The sequence below is a fragment of the Oreochromis aureus genome, linkage group 14 (assembly GCF_013358895.1).
Source record: "Oreochromis aureus strain Israel breed Guangdong linkage group 14, ZZ_aureus, whole genome shotgun sequence".
Taxonomy (NCBI): domain Eukaryota; kingdom Metazoa; phylum Chordata; class Actinopteri; order Cichliformes; family Cichlidae; genus Oreochromis; species Oreochromis aureus.
This window is the reverse complement of record NC_052955.1, coordinates 16,897,572-16,918,214: the sequence shown is the minus strand read 5'-3', so window position 1 is coordinate 16,918,214 and position 20,643 is coordinate 16,897,572. Positions and strand designations below refer to the sequence as shown.

At 41.8% G+C, this 20,643-nt stretch overlaps 2 protein-coding genes across 4 annotated transcripts in view; one reads left to right on the top strand and one right to left on the bottom strand.

The window, feature by feature from the left end:
• Nucleotides 1-11,440, bottom strand: part of map3k10 (mitogen-activated protein kinase kinase kinase 10) — a 44,787-nt gene extending 33,347 nt beyond the window's left edge. The window contains exons 1-2 of one of the 2 annotated variants that reach the window (XM_039598190.1): nt 11,013-11,440; nt 8,598-9,943 (exon numbers count right to left, since the gene is read on the bottom strand). In XM_039598190.1, the coding sequence (XP_039454124.1) occupies nt 8,598-9,594 (997 nt within the window). In that variant the 5' untranslated portion in view covers nt 9,595-9,943; nt 11,013-11,440. The remainder of the gene's footprint in view (nt 1-8,597; nt 9,944-11,012) is intronic. The other variant, XM_031744003.2, reaches the window with a different exon arrangement.
• Nucleotides 11,441-13,947: 2,507 nt separating this feature from the next.
• Nucleotides 13,948-20,643, top strand: part of sipa1l3 (signal-induced proliferation-associated 1 like 3) — an 83,623-nt gene continuing 76,927 nt past the window's right edge. For both annotated transcript variants that reach the window (XM_031743925.2, XM_039622712.1), the window contains exon 1: nt 13,948-14,252. The gene's annotated coding sequence lies outside the window, so the exon portion shown is untranslated. The remainder of the gene's footprint in view (nt 14,253-20,643) is intronic.

Genomic DNA, 20,643 nt, shown 5'->3' with positions numbered 1-20,643 from the left:
TGCAGCCCGACCTCCATACACACGCAGGCCTACATACTCACTGTACATGCACTGAGCTTGGAGACATGCAGAATTTAAAACAGCCTAATCTAGTGATATAATTTATTCCAACATCCTAAATGTAACACAAAAATTCAGATTAAATAGTCGCCTCACACAAACCACATTATTGACTTCTTTTGCCCTGACTTTCGCCTCTCAGGTAGGCTGTCAAACCCAAACGTTCAGTAGCCAAAGATTAAGATCAGCTGACACTGATCAGGGCTACCAAAGCTGTTGCTCGAAGGGTTGCATGATTTTCCAAGAAAAAAAAAAAAAAAAAATCTTAATATTCTGATTTGCTGTTAAACCCTAAAATGAGGCCCAGGATCCTTAATCTGTCATAAACTTGACATAGCAGACCTAATTTTCCAACTTTAAGAGGATATATTCTGATCGTTCCAACTCCATTAGAGTAGCTTTGAATGATTTACAGTTCATAATGAACCTGTTTAGCTTTTTAATGTTCTTTCACTATTTTCTGGTTGGCTGCCACTCACTAACAGAAGGTTTGAACAGCAGGTGGGTGGGGCTTCTGTGCTCGCTGCCAGAGTTGTGTGAACAAGATGACCACATTAAGGATAACAGCTCTATATGACATCACACAGAGCTAAGACGAAAACAAATGTCTTAAACTGTTTGTCTAGAGTAGTCACAGGAATTAGGTGCAAATACACAGATCTCTTTGTTTCAAATTTTGGATACGTTTAATCCGCTGCTGTTACACTATGACAGCAAAAAGGAACACAGTGGATTCTCTTTAAATTTTTTTTACATTAGCTGTCATGAAGCCATTATACCTGCATCACGAATATTATCCTTGACCTACACTATAGGTGTAAAATTGGAACTCGTCTTTAAAATCTAAACCTCGGTTAATGCCAAGTTATCATAAGTCACATGTCATCAGGTAGAAGGTGTCCTCCTGCTGCTTGTATTTTAATTCAGTGTTGAAATATTTAAATTAATAAAATATTAATAATACAAACATTAAAAATCATCTGTACTAGCTGTCTTCTTTATAAAGTCATACACTGAAGGCTGGTATTGGTGCTATTGGTTTAATATTTTCATATGTGACACATATAATTATTGTGTGGCCTAATTTGAAAGGTAAGCACATCTCATGTTATCTATTTACACAGTATTTAACATCATAATTATACACAGAAGTTAAAACATGTAAACTAACTCCCCATTGCTTTGCATGTACCTCACACAGTATCTTCACCTCACTCTGAACCTCCCTGATAGTTTGAAAACCTCTGATATGGACTTTACTTTTCATAGGTGGTAACTGCCCTGATGATACAGTAAGAAGACCAAATGCAATACTCCGACAGTCAAACAAACACATAAAAAAAATTTTTTAAAAGTGTCCACACTGTCTGCGAGCTTCACTGGGCAGTTAGTGTGCAAATACCAACTAATCTCTTAATAACTGAAAGTTAAGCTGAAGCTTTTGGCTTGACTTATTTCTTCATGGCATGGACTCATCAAGGTGCTGGAAATAGTCCTCAGAGATTTTGGTACTCAGGTAATCTGAGTATTGTTGCAGTAGATACAAAGGTGCCCATAACGTGTCTAGAAAGTATGCTCCACACCGTTACATCACCAGCAGCAGCCTGAATCGCTGATACGAGGCAGGATGGATCCATGCTTTAATGTAGTTTACACCAAATTGTCACTGTGCCGTCCAAATGTTACAGCAAAAATAAAGACTTTAGGAACAGACAGTCTTTCCAATCTTCTGCTGTCCATGTGAATTGTGGCATCAGTTTCTGGCTCTTAGCTAACAAGAGTGGCACGCGGTGTGGTCTTCTGCTCCTGTAGTCCATCTGCTTCAAGGTTCAACACAGAGAGTCTCTTCTGCATACTTTTGTTATAATGAATTATTATTTAGGCTAGCGTTGTTTTCCTCTCAGCTCAAAGCCGGCTAGCTATTCTCCTGTAACCTCTGTATGCCTGAATACACCGAGTTGCCACCATATGATTGACTGGTCGGATACTTTATTGTGCAGTTGAACAGGTGTACCTAACGAAGTGGCTGCGGGTGCACTTCCACACATCAGTCTCGAAGGCTGTGGCATGATAACAGTTTTGTGCCTAGTTCCTAGCATCGCTGGCTCACACTAGCCCAGTTAGTCACAGCCTCGGCCTCTGCTCTGTCTCTCTGAGGGATTAGCAGCCCACACTGGCCACCGCTCTAATCCTTTCCTCAACAGACTCGCTCTTTGGTTCTCACACACAGCCAGACAGACTTTTCAATGATGGCAGCTATATGCCATATCTCAGCTTGCTAATCTTAAGTAGCTATTACAGCACTTGTGCGCAAGTATTGTTATTGATGTCATGGCCGCTATAGTGGAACACATCAAATAAAAAAAGAAAAGGCAAAAAACAAATCTGTCGAATTAATTATCGTTATGTTGCTTTATAATTTAAATATTCCGAGTTCAGGCAGAATACTCGACAAGCCAGCTTTGGGACAAGGGTCTCCCGCTATTCACGTGATTGTTGACTGTGTAAACATGGCTTCCATTTGAAGCTGCTGCAGTCATAACAGCAGGTACTGTCAACCGTGCTCTGCCTTTATTGTGTATGTGTGTGTCTATAGTATTAGCCTCTGCATTCATGGTTAAACATTACAGGAGCTTCATCTGAGGCCAGAAAACCACCAGTTACCAATATGCTACAGACTTTTAATAATGTTATCAAACAAGAGTTCAAAGCAAAGGAAATATTGTAAATGTCCACAGTGTAACACAGTCAAGCTACAAAGCATTTACTGTACGTAAGAGCAGGATACAGGCACAGATATGTGCTGTGCAAAGAAAGGTGATCTGCTCACCTGTATTGTCTTACCTCCAGCTGACTCACTGCTTCTGTGTATGCACAGAGTGTCAGTGATTGTCAGTGATGTACATGAACCATGACTCAGACTTGTGTAGTGGCAGTGGGAGTGAAATAGAAGCATTGACATGTCCACTTACTCAGTCAACTATAACTTTCAAGCAGTCTTTGTAAGTGGACTATATTAAAAATGTATCTTTTGGACATTGATTTAAAAAATAGACTGAAATTAGATGGTTGAAAAGTGGAAAAGTAACTGGACCTTCAATATAGCTGGACGAACTGCTGATTACAAAACTCTCAGCTCCAAGTATCTGTCAATTTATCTGTTAAATTGTGTTTTTTACTTTGCCTCAGTGCAACCAGTAGTCCAAAATCAGATATGATGTCACCCCTGTGGTTCACGGTTAACCACTAACACCACCAATGTGATGTTTGTGATGATTGTGGTTATCACCTAACGATGTCAGCCCTGAAACCTTTATGAATCAATTCCCTGAACACGTGTGGAGCTGGAGGTTTTGGACTACTGGTTGCACTGAAGCAAAGTAAAAACACAATTTAACTGATAATTTGAGCCGAACTTTTGTAATCAGCGTTTCATCAAACGATACTGAAGGTCCAGCTAATTTCAGTCTTTTTAAATCAGTTTATTAAAATATACATTTTTAATATAGTCCACTTACAAGGACTTGTTGAAAGTTACAGTTTAACTGAGTACGTGGACGCTGGGTTAATGCTGCTTTCTGTTTCACTCCCACTACATAAGTCTGAGTAATGGTTTATGCACATCACTGAAACTCTGTACATACGGGGCTCTGTACAGTGACATCAGAGGTGATGTCACCGTATCACTGTGGTTCAACTCCCATCTCCAAACATTAACATTTATTTTAAGTAAAAGGAAAAAAATGAGGCTGATTAACATCTGGATTGGCGCTTATATACCAACCATCAATACTCCAGTTACTTATTCAGCTGTGGTAGGACTGCCCAGTCACTAAGGAGACACAGGCAGGGTGACATGGGCAAAATCACTTCAATCATTGTCCCATACAAGCCAAAAACAAAACATCTCTCCAAAAATTATACATTTTCAAACATTTCTAGAATGGCTCCTCTTTCTGTCTTACATTCCAGCATAAAGTTTCCTTAAAATTCCAGGTCATCCTTTTGCATTAGATAAATGTGCCTCTGATGTCCTCGACTAATTTTCTGCTTCAGGAAATAATGTCATCATAAATTGTACAGCCAAGGACATTTTTCCCAGGTCATCTTGAGACTGTTTGTATTCCCCATTTGTCCAGGGGCCTATCCCAGCTGCAATAGAATGAGGTCGCCAGGGGTAGCATGGGGAGACAGACAACCATTTGTAGTCAATTTAATATTACCAGTTAACCTAACCCCACTACCTGCATGCCTTAAACTGTGGGAGGAAGCCATACCAGAAAAGACTCCACACAGAAAGGCCCCGCCCAGATGGTGGATTCAAACCCAGGACCTTCATGCTGTGAGGCAACAGTGCTAACCGCTGCCCAGATATCGATACTCTGAATCTTTTCTGCTTCCTTTAATTCTACATTTGAGTCAAGCGAGGGCGACTGGTGCCCTATGCTTTGAGCAACTTAGAGGCTGATCCAGGATCAGAGAAACAGGTAAGGCATGTGGGTTGGCCAATGACCTGCCAACCCACAAACATGCTGTGACATCACTCTAAGGAGGTCACGGTAATCAGATTATCCCGGTTACACAGACTCGCCCGCTCGCTGTGGGCCCACAACGACAGCGACACTCAGCAGGTTAAAAACACCCGCTGCAAACACTCAGGATAAATTTAGAAGAAAGCATCTGAGCCAAAAATAAAATTGCTGTAAAAAAAAGAAAGAAAGAAAAGAAAGCTCGCACAAAGCTTCAAACACTGATTTGATCAAGTGTCACGTTTTGCCTTGATGATTTCTTTTTTCTCTTTGGGAGTGTGGAGACGGGAGGTGGTGGAGAGGCTCGGGGGCCTGTGCTGCACTGTAACCGCGGTGCTGCCAAGTGGTCGGCGGTTTGAAGAGGACACCTGAGACCAGCGCACCTGGACAATGAGCTGAGGTGTAACCCTAAACTGAGATGAACCACTGTTTACCCCCCCTCCCGTGCTCTGCTTCTCTTGTTTTTTCCCATCAGTCTTCACACTCCAGCTTATTTTCTCTTCACCACCCGATCTTTTCCACCCTCCTATCCTCCCAATATTTTGACCTGCTACCTCTCTCCTCTGTCTCACTTTCTTCCCAAGATTTTCCCTTCTGGGCATCACAAGGCTAATGCAAACATCCCACTAGTGCGGGTATGACTCATATAATCACATGCTTAACGATTAGCACCCTGCATTTACAGCAAGATTCATTATTCCGGAGGGAAAAGCGAGTCCAACATTCCCTCCCTGAGATTTTCCTGCATTTCTTCAGCTGCTATTTTCACACACGCACACACAATCGTCTAAATTAGGGGACTGACATTTTACCCAGCAGCTGACAGCGGCTAGCAGCTGTATGACTCAGTAGCACAGAAGCAGTGACCATGTCACCATGGAAAGGCAGCGTTATGGCGTTGTTGCCAGGGCTCTGCCGTCCAATACGCATCAGCTCCCGCATCATTGCTGCCTGAGCCGTACAGAGAGGAGGTGGGAGACGGCAGAGAGGGAACTGAGGACGTATGATAGAAAAGTAAGAGACTCATGAAGACCGAGACAGGGACTGAAGATTAGCAGCACATGAGCAACGAGTGTGTTTGCTACTCTTACCTCTCCTGCTTAAAAGGCCTATAGTCAGCATCCTACACACTCCACCCTTATTTGTACTGTCCCTTCCCCATGACTCATGTCACTTGGGATAAATAAACACTCTCCGTCCCTGACCTGCACACAGACGCACTTAGATGCTTGCTGTGTATTATTTCTTTGATGCACCAACAACTGCAACTGCGTCTTTAAACAGCAAGTAGCACAAAGGACCAAAAATAGCTCAGTGAGTTGCAGAGGAAAACTGCTCTCCTTGAGGAGGGGAGGATGGAGGAGGAGGATGAGGATGAGGATGAGGAGCAGTAGGAGGTGTAGCAAGAGATGACAGGGAAAAGATGGCAAAGTGAGACCAGGACTAAAGCCTCCCTGCTGGGATCAATTTAAGTTTCTCCTCTAGTGTCATCATTCCCAAAACCTCACATCAAATACTGGAATCCAGTGATAACACCATCACGATCTCATTTCTGCAGTGACTGGGAGAGGGCTCATTTGCCCCGGTGGATTACACACAGGGCAGCCCTGACTGCAATAGCTGTGACCACAAATCTGACATATAGACTGTAAACATGTCAATATTCAATGTGGGACAACTATTTAACACAGCAGCACAGCACCGTGTGCCGTTTTGCAAGTGTTTATTTCTCACCAGTCTGAAGTGTTTCTTCCTCTTCTCTTCTGAAATACTGTAAATTACTGGTTTGTGCTGATGATGACAACGTGGAAGCTTGTTTCATCTACTAAAAGAAACATTTTTGCCCTACATAAGTCAAAATTATGACTTATTTTTCTCAGACATTTAAGTAACTAACTCAAACCTGACATTGTATTGTACGGAAGGCAAAATTTGTTTTGGTTTTTTTTGGGCAGGCGGGGTTGAGAGTCTGAAACAAGCTTCAATATGATGAGCCGCAGCTACAGAACGCACGACAGTTTAAGTGAATAACACCGATCATCTCATTAGAACACATGTACCTAGACACTGCCACAGCATCAGCCTACATACACAAAACAAAAATGCTCAGGAACCATCTCTGTCACTGAGTCTTACAATTTCAATCCCATTGAGAATCTGGAAGACGCTACAGGTCAATCTTGGTGCCACAGTGCAACCCACAGGACCCAGAGAATCTGCTGCCAGTGTCACAGTGCCAGACACCTGAGGACACCCCTGAGGTCCGGTGTCCCTGACAGGTCAGAGCTGGTTTGTTGTATGACGGTGAATGTACGCAATACAAGGTAGTCGATGTAGGCAGATCGATCCAAATATCACACACTGTGATCTCCAACATAAGTTACCTTTATGCTGTAAAAGTATCGGTATCAGTATTGATATCAGCACTACTGGACTGTATTTACTTATTATCTCATCTATATCAAAATCTGCAGTATAGCACAGCACTACTAGGTAGATGGTTTTAATGTTATGATTATTTGGTGTGTACTTGGAGGTCCTGATAGGCTGATTTAGCTTGGGCCAGCTAGCCATTTCCACCTGACTTCAGTCATCATGTTAAGCTAAGTTAAGCTAAGTCCTTCCCGTCTATTGTTCTGCAGTCTAGAAACCCAGATAATCTGCTAGGTTTTTCCTTTGAAGTTACAGTGTAGCCAACAGATACCTACAGTTTATTGTGGTTTTATATAATTGAACACAGTAAAATTTTATTTGTGTACTGCAGATGAAAAACTCCATCCAGAGACAATGAATAGAAATTAGAACTAGCTATAAACACTCATGCTCTGTATTGGAACTATGTTAAAGGAAGCATCCCTATCAAATAAAAATGTATAAAATATATTAATTCAGACCATGATTTCTGCTTTCTGGTCATCGCCTGCACATACAGATAATCATCTTCAGACAACAGTTAATTATTAACCAGTGTATTTCTGCAAGTCCCATCTTGCTTTTCTTTCTTTTTCTTTTTTTGCTCTTTATATGACCTAAATGCAACCAAAGCCTGATCAAACACCACTGGTCAATATAATCTGGATTACAAATGGAAACCTGAAAGCTTCCAGCAACAAAAATCTTGACTTTTTGCATATTCATGCGCAGAGATGGACAGCTTGCTCAGATTAGAGACTAGTTCACCCGTCTTTGCTCTTAAAAAGAAAAAAGTGGCATGTGTTCTCCTCTCTAGTAAAACACTGATGTACACTGGATGAGTCCTGCATATGCTGTTCGTATTATAATATGCCCCTGATACGGCGATCAATAGATTGTGACTGCATCAGTCACATTATTCTTGCTTTGAGTCAGTCATTATCAAAGTAAAGTTGTTAGTTCATTAAATTGAATCTTCCAAAATGCCATGCATACAAATTTTAGGGAGGAAACAAAACCTTAGGTAAATTGATGATAATATAGTCAGCTTTTTGTTTAAAATCCTCTATTCCCACTTCACAAGTGAATGAAGTGGAACACCTGTTTCAAACATCTCGAATAATAATAATAATAATAATAATGATAATAAATGAGCAATTCTGTGTGACTTTGTGTTAGATTAAAGTAGATTTGACCTATAATTCAAGTGTGTGTATATTAAACGGAGGAACTAAACAGAAGAACTATGTAAGGTTGTGTGTATCCTCACTGAGCTCTTAGTTGCAAGTTCAGTGACATCCAGCATACACAAAGGTCAGCTTGAAGGTTGCATACTGCAAACAATATCTCAGCATAATGTCAACATAATCTAAATATCCAGTCACCTTCAGCTGCATGATAACACAACAGCTGAGCAAACTCCTCCTGCTGATCTCACATCATAACAATTTAAAGTGTTTATCCACCATTGAGTTCTGCTCTATTCTTCTGTCTCAGTACATGTGCATTACATCAAAACCTTTTTTCCAACAACTACATATTTGAAATGTGTTTTTGTTTGATTACAGGGAAGATAAAAGACTTTGAAGTACTCACTATTACTCGACTTGAGGTCTCTGTGGATGATGGGTACGAATGCCTGGTTGTGCAGATAGTCCATCCCCGTTGCAATCTGGACCGCCCAGTTCACCAAAACTCTCGGAGGGACCTTCTTCCCAGCCAAGGCTCGATTCAGAGCCCCCCCTCGAGCATACTCCATCACCAAGCACAAGTTGGGCTCCTTCAGGCAGACTCCACGGAGCGCGATAATGTTGGGGTGCCGGAGCATCCAGAACAGCCTGGCCTCCTGCCGCACGCTCTCTGCTGTGACACTGATATCCTCATCTGGGTCCTGCCTGGCAGCCTTAACGGCTACTTCCTCTCCCCGCCACACTCCTTTGTACACTTTTCCAAATCCACCAGCTCCTATCACCTCCTCCAGGAGCAGTTCTGAAAAGTCAATCTCCAACGGACAATCACCCACCCCACCTGCCACCAGTCCTCCTGAAGTCAGCTGCTGGTAATTGGGAGTGTCTCCCCTTGTGACATAGTTGCTTGGAAAGATACCCACCTTGTCCTGGATTTTGCCCGTCCACCAGCCCTCGTCTCCAGACACCTTAGAGTCCTTGGAGAGAACCTCAAGAAGGTCCCCACGCCGCAGGGTTAACTCTTCATCAGCTGTGGCCTCATAGTCAAACACCGCCGTCCAGTAAGGGTTGTTTGCCCCACCTCGATGACCAGAGTGGGAGTCTGGGGAGCCAGAGGAGGAGATGGTGGAGGAGTTCCAGCTGCTACCATTCTCCACCTGCACGACTGGGGCAGGAAACATTGGTGGCGGAGGGGTCATGTTTGGAGGCATGGAAGAGGAAGAGGTAGTAGAGGAAGGGGGCCCAGGGGGAATGAGGCAAGGGGGAGGGGGTGAGCAACAGCCCCCACAGCTGGTGCAGGACAGGGGGGCCGCTGTGCTGCTCGCTTTGCCGTATGGGTTCATGGCAGCCTGACTGCTGTTTGACACTGTTGGCCTGCCCTCGGACAACTCAGGCACAAAATCCATACAGGGCCCATTGACTGAGATGAGCTGCCCTCGACCACTGGAGGAGGGGTGAGGGGAATCAGCGGGTCAGAGAGCAGCGACTGCTCTCCCCCATCACCACATATCGCTGCTGAAACTGTGCCAAATCCTAAATCCTGTCACCGGCTGCTGCTGTGCTGTTGGCACAAAGTGTGGAAGTAACATGAATTCCCAAAGGCAAGTTTATTCAGGGATAACGTACATTAGGTCAAACAGAATGGATCCTCTCCCCATGCCACCCGCCCCCCAAAAAACTGATTGTTTTCAAAACTGTCTTGTAAAAAAAAAAAAAGAGAAAAAAGAAGAAGCTGCCTCAGGAGAGCGTATTTATCTGTGAAAGAGCATAATCAGAGAGATGCCTTCAGAGGTCCTGATCAGCTAATAAGCTGTGAAATAAATCCATCCAGTAAAAATCCAGCATTTACAATCTGAGCTCATAATTTTGTTAGAATTTTGATTTATTTGCCCGAATGACCTCTGATGGTTGTCAGACATGTTCCTTGTATAGACTCTTAGGCAAACTGCTGTGGGTGTACGAGCTGAGTGAAATCCTCTGCGCAGAGGTCCTCATTATTTCTCATCCAGCCCCGTATAGATGCACCTCCACCGCCTGCCATCTCCATGAATATAGGCTGTTTTCTCTTCTGCGTTTGGGAATATCCGCGGATATGCGCCCTACATCCCGACAAGCCGGTCCAAGCTAAAACCTACACGCATGGCCACTCAAGAGCCGGTTCAGTGTCCCTGAATAGCCTTCATCAAAAAAGCCTCGTCCATTTTAAGACAGCTGGGCAATTAGTGAAATGAGCCGACGGTTGGGCGACAGGTAGTCAATACAGAGCTGAGAAAGTGGCACCATGTTCAGCATCCAGCCAAGTCTGAGCATAACAAACCCGCCTCCGTCTCTGTGCAGCGGCCTGGTTTAATCGCCTCTGCTGGGCTGCATTGGTGATGGTGACGAGCGTCGGTTTGGACAAGAAATTCTTCCTCACTGGTGACGGCAAAGAGATGCCAGCGTTTATCATTATCCTGTTGCCCTGTTAGCGCGCATGATTGCCGAATCTATAAGGTCGTAAGGGAGGTGTGAGCTTTAAATGTCCGCCACTTCTTCAGCGGAGACGGAAACCGTCACATAAGGTGGAAAACGCTGTCAGCGGAGGTTTGCATGGAAGCATTGCGGTATAACAGCTCTACAGGCTATCCGAGGACGAGATGAACAGATCCACTGTCTCCATTTTTCCTCTATAAAGACACATCCGCATCCCACTAATATTAATGATGATAATAATAACAATAATAAAATCCTGTGCGTAAAATTGTGCAGCGTATCCAGGCGCCTCTCGCGTGTTCCGCCTTAAAATGGCTTAATTTTAATACGTAAACAATTACTGTAACCTAACCTGGAAACTGAAGCCAGCAACATCCACTAACATCGTCGCATGGGCGTACGGTTTACATCCAAGTAAGGGGGCCCATCGAGGTCCTCACAATTTGGCATCAGATTGAAAAAGCGCACCCGGGAGTCCGCGGTCAGCCAGCTGTCTGGAGCTCCACGATACTCAAACAGGCTTTTCTCTCTTCCACCTCCACACACACACACACACACACACCAAACAGACGAAATATTTCGAGGTCCGAGCTGTCAGTCTGTGGGCTGACTTTGCATTCAAATATGCCGGAGTGCCGTTCACGTACGCTTAAGCGAGCGCTTGCCCCGTCACCGATTCTCTAATCATAGGGATGGCTGCAGCAGGTAACAGGTTCACGCCCGCGATCCCATCGCCTGTGCGCAGATCAGGGTGCAGCTCAGTGTGCAGGGCGGAGAGTGTAAGACACCGCAGTCTGTTGGAACGGGACTGGACTGTGTTGGTGTGCAGGTGCACCCTGGGTAATGTAGTGTTTGCGTGCTCTCCAGCTGACCTACATCATTCTGGCAGCTGATATAACTAAATAATTAATATTATTACAATCATCAGGAAACGGCTGGCTGTACAGTACATTATTAGCATTATCCTTTAATATACCGTGGCCTACTGTCCACTTAAAACAACCAGATTACAATTCAAATAATGTAAAATATTATAATATAATGCAATAATAAGATTTTGGAGCTGACTATAGGGAAGGATATTTTTAGGCTCTAGTTGATAACACCACACAAAAGAGGCATTTTAACCTAACTGTTAGCCCCCTGATTCCCATTGTCCTGCTCCATTGCTTTTAACGTGTGATTTTTAAGCACCAGTGGCAGCTGGTATTTGTCTCATAGGCCATAAAATCACAGATTATAAAGCATTACTTATTTTATTTAGCCTATTAAAATGCAGAAAGCAGTAGCTGAAGGTCTTTTTATTTGATCTAAAAATAACACCAGAATAGCAGTAAAGTGCAAAAAAAACAAAACAAAGCAATAAAATAATGTCTTTTTAAACAATAGTGTTCACGCCCATTAATTGTTGAGCTATACTGACCCCTGGTGCGCAGTTAGTTAAACAGAAATTCTTGAATGGAGTGTCTTTTTCAGAAGGGGATCAAACTCTCCCTCCTAGTCCATCTTTCTTCAAGTTCTTTCTCCCCATTTCTTTTATTACTCTCCACCCTTAATTGCCGCTTTGAATTCAAGGCTTTTGTGTGGTGTCCTTGCCATCCTTTTATCAACACCCTCCTGTGCGTCAAACTTCACTCTTTATCAATGCTTAGGGTGCATGCTGTGGTTTATTCTTACATCTTATTAGAAGGGGGTTTTTTTTTCGAACTGCACAATTATGTTACAAATGAATCATCTTTTGAACGGCTGTTCATTAAAATAATTTCATCATACTCATGAAGGTATGGTCATGGTTAATCAGGAAAAAATGATAAAAAGATAATGAACCGAGTTTTTTGACTGGTTGAGCACATTTTTGGAAAGATGTACTTTTTTATTTGTTGTTTTTTCCTGAAATGATTTTGTTCTGTCCATCCCAGATTATCCTATGTATATCTACAATTCCTGCCGGAAGTAAGGTGTGTTTTTTTGGTGCGGTTTGGTGCGGAGTAGACCATATCAGCCGAAGACCGCAAATTGTATTAACCAGTGCCTATACCTAGCATTGTAAACTGCAAAACTCAGAAATAAAAAAAATTTTAAAAAAGAAAAAAAAGAAGGTTTTTTTTTCTCATATTATATATTTGACTTGCTGGAAAATTCACATCCTATATTTTCATTATCACCCCCGCCGACGAGGTAATGGCTCAAAAAGTTTTGAATGAATTCACACAAATACTTATATGTCATTAACTTAATTATTGTTCATTTCAGGTTAATTTCTCAGCATTTCAAATCAGCAAACACAAGGGTGTGCTATTGGCCTATTTGTGAACTTGACATGACACTGAGTAAAAACTTATTGCGCTGCAAAGTAAAACACTCTGCCCACTGCTTAAAAGAAACAAAATAAAAGAAAATACATTTACTCAAGTACATAACAATACAGGGATATTCCATTCTGCTTCTTGATACTATTCCACCAGTTCAGATTCATTTATTTTTACTTGTAGACTCAGATTATTCATACAACATATTATAAACAAATAAATTATAACTAAGTATTATGGGTTAGGATAAGATGGAAGTTTGTAAATGAAAGAAAAAAGGGCACCATCATTATCTGTAACAATAGGTCTAATGTATAAGCCAATACTATAAAATCATTTACCTGTGCTATTCTGCCTTCAAAATAACTGCATGAATAGTTTTCATTCATAAATAAACCGTACAAAACCACAATAAATTAAACTAATACTTGGTGTTATGACTATAACAATGTTGGGGCCATGCCATGCATTGCAGAACCCCACCCTTCAAATGTGAAAGCTACACCTGCCCCAGGGTTACTATAGCTGAGTGATTTTAGTTTATTCATTTTAAATAGTTGTGATGTGATGTTTTTTGCTTAATCATTTTATTTGATAGTTTTTTCTCATTTTAGCCTAATCTGTATTGTTAAAAATGTGTTTTTGTGTAGTTTATTGTTCTTATGGGGCATATTTGTCAGGCTCACAATTTAAGAAGTTTAAAATATAGAAAAGTTTATATCAGTAAGCATCCACCTTTTGCTTTGGGTATTGCCAAACCTCTAGGTTCATTTATGGTTTAATTTATATTTGTTCTTAAAATGTCTTATCAAATTTTAGGTAACCCACTATTTAATTAGAATAGAATAGAATAGAATAGAATAGAATAGAATGCCTTTATTGTCACTATACAGTTGTACAATGAGATACAGTCAAAGTCAGTTAGGCAGTATGCTTTTATTTTGATGTATTGTTGTTCTCGTACTGCAGTAAAACTGTGAATGCAGGACTTTGATAGGTACTTGTACTCTGCAGTATTACCACTTGTATTTACTACGTGTTTCCACGGCTCCAGGAGCAGCAGCGTGCCGCCCCCTGTGTTACTATCAGTAGTTTGCGCCAGTCTGAGCCACGCATGCGCAGCGAGTGCGGGCGCAGCTTCGCCGTGGTTTCGGTTGAGAATTCTTGGCAACGTCTCGCTCGGTGAACAGGCAGCAGACCGTCGGGCAACGGCAGTTTCCACAATGTCTGGAGGATTATTTTAACGGAGATGGAAGTGAGCGGAAACCCTGGAGGAGCGAAAGGTAAGCCGTGTGTGCTCTTTTGGTTTTCTCTGACCAGTTTTGGGTGAGCAGCCGGGGATATTCAAAAGCGCTGAAAAGTGGCGAGCGAAGTGAACGTTAGTGAGCCAAAGCAAACACCGAGAGGAGAGGCAGCCGAGCCGACCAACTTCAGTCGATGCGGAGAGCAGCCTCTTTACTACGGCTCAGCCGCGGGTCTCAGTCCCACCAGGAGCCGTTTCCACCGGGTCCGTGCTCTACTTCGACCTCCAGCTTCTCAGCAAAGTACATACATACTCTCAAATGTGCCGCTGCACGCAAAAATTATTAAGGAGAAAATATTCTACAACCTTCGCGATCCTTAAGGGGCCAGTGCGCATGCTCATGGGGCTCTGCAGACTTCGGATTTGTAGTTTTTCGTACCTGAGTTAATCACAGTTGCGAGGGCCAAGAGAAAAACGGTAAAACTACAAGTTCCAGACAATGGGAGCTTTGTTTGGGAGCCAGCTAGTTAGCCTGGACGAGCTTTGAATTTCGAGTAGTTTTTCCTACAAACGGAAGTTGCCTTGGCTGGAGATTGGATCCAGCATGAGCGGCATGGGAAATATTTTGGCTGCACCGCATATTTAAGGAGGAGGGGTGGGGGGACGAGTTCAGTAGTTGTAGATGGAAGTGGTTTGTCATGAAAGGGTATGCAACACGTTTTAATTGATTGTGCGTACGCGTGTGTGTGCATGCAGACTGCTCAGCTGTCAGAGGACCTGTGTGCAGGATTTGTAAGTGCATTGTAGATATGCATGCTTCAGTGTGTGTGCTTAGTCGATTGTGTGTACGCAGAATGGGAGATGATGATGCCTCGGGGTTTGTGTCGTCTCCCTTTCATTGAGATCCTCCGTGTTGCTGCTGTACCCCCCACACACCCCAAAGCCCTCAGAAAACGACACGTCGAGTATGAGGATGATGGATTTTGTCGGGCAAGAGCAGCAGAGCATGGCAGCACTGCACATATTCAAGGCATCATTTGCTCTGGTCGCCTCTCGTCTGGAACTAATGGAATAATGATTACCAGGAAAATGTGAGAATCATGTGCAAATGCCTTAACCTGGTTATCCTGTATTGCCCACTGTTTGCTGTACTATGGGGGAAATCCTACATTTCACGTCCAGTTTAAGGGGAAATCAGGATTGGATGTTGCCTGTGCTGTTTACTGTAGTAACGACATGGTTTTCCTCATTGTAAATCCCGTTTTTGATCAGTGGATGTACACCGAGCTGCAAGAGTCAGCCATTCAGTGATCTGTGTTTCCGTTGTTTTCATCCTTTCCATGGGTGTTTGGAAAGCTTGCATTTTAAAAGCCAAACTAAGCACAATGGCTATTTTTGGTCAAGGAAAATATTAGGCAGTTGCTTTAGCTTGGAATCCAAAATGCATTATAGTTATCGAATGAGCAAAAGTTATGTACCCTCTTCGCAGTATAAGATAAATAGAAACTGAATGGTGAATGCAAACTTGATGAAACTGTATAATTAAAATATACCTAAAATACAATATATGTTCTATATACATATTGGGCCACCGACACATAATACAGAAGCTTTTAAATCTTTCTACAAGATTTTGGAGGATGCTGTTGGGAATTTGTCAGGTCAGACACTTCTGAGGGCAGAGGCCCCCATTCTAGTTCATCCTGAAGGTACCGTATTTTTTGGACCATAAGGCGCACTGGATTATAAGGCGCATTAAGCGAAACAAAGCAGTCAGATAGGTCAAACTTTACTCAATTCATTCTTCTTGCTTACTCCACTTCCGTACCATTGATTCATTAATGTTGAATTCTCTTGCAGCTGCTCTATTCCCATGTTGTTGCAGTATATTAATGACTAACCTCGTATTGTGGATGGATTATCTCAGTTGTTCTCCTGACTGAAGTTTGGTCCGTTTACAGCATCCTGCCATGCGATTGCATTTGTCCCCAACCCTCGGGAACCCTCACGTTAACTTTTGTCGAGTGAAAAAAAAAAAGGTTATCATTCATCCTCTAGCTTCACTGTGTTTATGTTATGCTAACATAGCTGTGTCGCTAGCGATCACCTAGCACATCATTATATACCAGCTAGCCAAACTTCAGTAACCCTACAAACGTAACTGCTGTTTAGTTTTCTGTCTTCATTTATGTTGGAAATGATAGCAGACCTGTACGTTTTAATTTTTTCAGAAGTCTCTCAGTCAGAACATGGTATATCATGTTTAGGTGGAAACTAGCGAGCTAACTTTCTGCTTCTAACTTCTACTTCTAACTCCGTTAAATTTAATACATTCTGTTTTCATGGATGCCTGGATGTTAAACTTAATTGTTACACCTGGTAAAGCAGCAATGCTCATCATTTTATTAAAGATGAAAGAATTTAGACAGTTTTTAACTCTCAGTGATGCCGCAGTGCTCGTTTGACTTTGGGACCTGAAGCGGACGGACTTTTGGACCCAGATTACTCCGACTCTGTGAGGCTCCTGATTATAGTAGCCATAATGCTCCGACAATCCATCAAGCGGTACGGCTTCGTAGCTTACCAAAGTTGTACTAAAACATTTTTTGGCAGATTTTTGAGTAGGGCTGTGCAGTATGACCAAAATCTCATATCCCGATATAAGACATTTATCGTCCCTACAACGATATATAGCACAAAAATTTTACATTTTCTGTAAATTCTGTGAATCTCGGGCATCTCGACTTGCGTGAAGTGTTTTCAGCTGGGCGTCATGTACCTGGAGTCGAGTGTTACATTTTTAGACATGAAACAGCCACCATTTTCTTTGTCAGTATTTATTACACGGCGTGCTGCTGGGAAAAGCCTTTTCTAAGGTTTAATTTTTAGGACCTGGCGGCTCTTTTTTGCTTCTCATCCATAAACACTCTGCATACTATTTCACGTGATTCATTTTATTTTGAAGAATCTCAACAGGATCTTCAGCTTTATTGTGAAAGGTTCATGTGGAAAATAAACAAGCGGACAGAGCCACGTGATCATTATTGCTAACGACAGCGCATAAAAGCAGTCGCTTGTCCATCTATAGTCAGAATCAGAGAGACTTTATTTATCCCCAAGGGGCAATTAAGTGTGGTTATTTGAAATATAAGAGGGAAAACTTTAAGAAATAAATTCTACAGTGACCATCAAAACGATGAAAAAATATTGCCGTAAACAGTTTATTTTGCGACACCATGAAACAAACAATAGCGTAATATGAAACGATAGACGTTTTTATATCGTCATCGAATATATATCGTTATATCGAACAGCCCTATTTTTGAGCGCCATGTACCACATAAAATCGGTTCGAGGTCAGTAAGCATAACCAGAATCGATACATAAGGTGCACCGGATTATAAGACGCACTGACAATTTTTGAGAAAATTAAAGGATTTTAAGGCGTACCCGGGTATTTTTGAAAACGCAGATTTTTCTATGCGTTTGCACCTTTCGTCTACATGTAAACGGCGTTTTTGGTCACTGAAAACGGAGATTTCTAAAAACGCCTGCCAGGGTGGATATTTTCGAAAACTCCGTTTTTGCATTTAGGTGTGGACGAGGAAAACGGAGAAAACGCAGCGTCAAAGGTGTGCGCCTTTTTTGACGTCACACTGTGCGCCACGTTATTGTTTCGGTGAAATGAATTTCTACAATACTGTTACTGTTAATTGTACTCTCTGCAGTGTTTAAATGCTTACATATACACACACAGTTACTGTCCCTCCACACATATGACTCGGTTCTGCTTCTCTTTTCAAAACGAAAACGGAAAATCTCCGTTTTCAAAAATACCCATGTACGTGTGGACGTAGCCTAAGTGTGCCTTATAGTCCGAAGAATACGGGCTGTATGGGCAAGTCAACCTATTCCACATTAAACTCATCTAAGCATATTTTTATGGACCTGGGTTAGTGCACTGCTTGTACATGGAAACCCATTTCATGAAATTACCAGTTCATAGTTGATTTAGACTTCTGCATAGAAGTGCCTACAGTGCTGTAGGTACATCTTAACTGCAAACCCCTTTGAAACCCTACGCTATGCATAACCTGGCGTACACTTCTCTGGAAATTTAACTGGATATTGAATCGATGCAGCCCACAACTATTGACTGACTGGGCTGTTCATTACCGCTGATTCATCTTATGTATTTCCGCCTACTTTTTAGCCTCAGTTTTTGAATTTATCATTGAGAGGATAACAGTCATAGCCTCAATGTAAGAACTCATGCATGTCAGTAAGTTCTTGGAGGGAAATTGGCAAACCTATGGGAGTGGATTTGAGGAGATGTACAAAGAAGTGGAAAAACTTGAGGGATAAATGTTTGCCTTTGGGAAGAAAGTACCCACAATAAAGAGAAGGGACTCAGGAGGGGAAAACAAGCCAGAAGTTTATTTGTTTCTATTGTGGCATGTATAAAACACTGGGGACGTGACCAGATGCGCAAGCATGCTGGCAACAGCACTGGCCACTTACGTAGGTTACATCGTAGGCTCTGTAAAGATTCAGATCAACTGTCAAAGTGTTTGTGTTGAAGTTATGATCTTAATGCCAGAGGAGGTGTGAAACTCATTGAGTCAGCAGAGAGTTGGTGACTTTCACACACTATGCTTCTTAGCACTCAGTGACCCCACTCTGTAACTGTCAACTGTGGTTGCCACTTTGTGGCTGAGTTGCTGTGGTTCCTAATCACTTCCACTTTGCAATACTGCTTAAAGGTGGTCATGGAATATTTAGGAGAAAAGAAATTTCACAAGCTGACTTGTTTCAATGAGCCATCCTATTACAGTACCAATATGTTTAAATTCAGTGTGCTCTTTAGAATGACTCAAATATGTGTAAAGACAGACTCCATACCTGTGCTATACCTGTGGTAATGGGACTGAAAACACATGAATTTAAAGATTAAGATGAGTGGGCCAAAACCTTGGTTCTTATAGTGTATGAACTAAATGTACATAGAATTAAAGAATACTCTTTTAATGAGTTTGTCAGAAAGATTAAAACAGTTTGTGGGGTCACAGTAAAAAAAAAAAAAATGATCCCAAAGGAACTTTCATCAGACCTGAAGCTCTTTATACTTGGTTTGATTTTTCTTCAGATGGGTGAAGTTGTGTTAAAAATTTGCAAGCATTAATGACTTTCAGTCTTATTTTAGAATTATTTGTATATCTGCCTGTTTGGGAGATGTGTATACTTTCAAATGCAAAAACTGTGACACCAAAAGATGTTCTAGATGAGCTGCTTAAGGGACTTTTTATGAACCTGTATACAGGGGGATGCAGCCACAGGTGTGAACTGACCTTTTTCATGTGCCAGAGTAGTAACTTGATAATGATGTCTCTGTTCTGTGAACATGCCTCAGTAATAACTTTACAATATGAGGAGGATGAGGAAGCTAAAGTGAATTAATGTTTTAGCTAAAGCTGTGTTGTTTTTGTTTGTTGTTTTGTTTCGGGTTTTTTGTAATGAAAAAGATGTTTCAGAAAAAAGGCTGTTGAGGTTTGTTGTCTTGGAGCTGAAAAGCGTTGTAGTTTAAAGTTACAGTCATTTGTTTTTTGGGATTATTTGATAGGGGGAAAAAAGTGATACTCTGAAATATCCATGTATTAATTCATTAATTACGTCTTCCAACAACAGCATTCTCATAAGCTTATGCTTATGAGGAAGCTGCCTTGTTGAATACAGTGGTGTAGATAGACATTGTCGTTGTGCCTAACGGCGTTATATGTATGTAGCTACAGAGCAACCACATGCATAATATGCTCAATATTGTCAGCAGATACAACACTCCATCACCAGAAATCTGACAAAGAGCCAACTAAACAACAACAGCTGGTTATAAGCTGCATTTTGCATACAGGGTTAACTGTTTAAACTTCACCTTTCCTACAGCTGCATCAAAATATGTTGATACAGCTGTAAGAGTTCATGTGTTTCACCTGCATGCACCTCGTGTTTTGTCTAAAATATGTTTCGCTGAGTGTGACATGGGCTTGGAAAGTCTTGTAAGGTCTTTTGTGTCTATCTAAGCATGTTTCTTTTTCTCTTAAAACAATGATATCACGTTAATTTGGGTTGACCTCATAACTCTGGACCCATGTAGGATTGTTGCAAAGCGCCTACAGGAGTTAACTTGTAGCAGATAACTCTTGCTTTCAGTCTGTGATCTTTGAAGACATCCTATATTTTCTGCTACATATTTTTGGTGTTTCATTGCAAGCAGCTGCTGGAACAAAGACTGCTGTCTTCAAAGGGAGGTGAATGTGGGCCACCTGAGTTATTTCGCCTGTAAACATTTTGTTGAATCACAGCGTTCTATCTTGGCAGAGGTGACTCATCAGTTGTTGATTTCCCCCTTTTCCTTTTTTCTTGACAAAGATTTC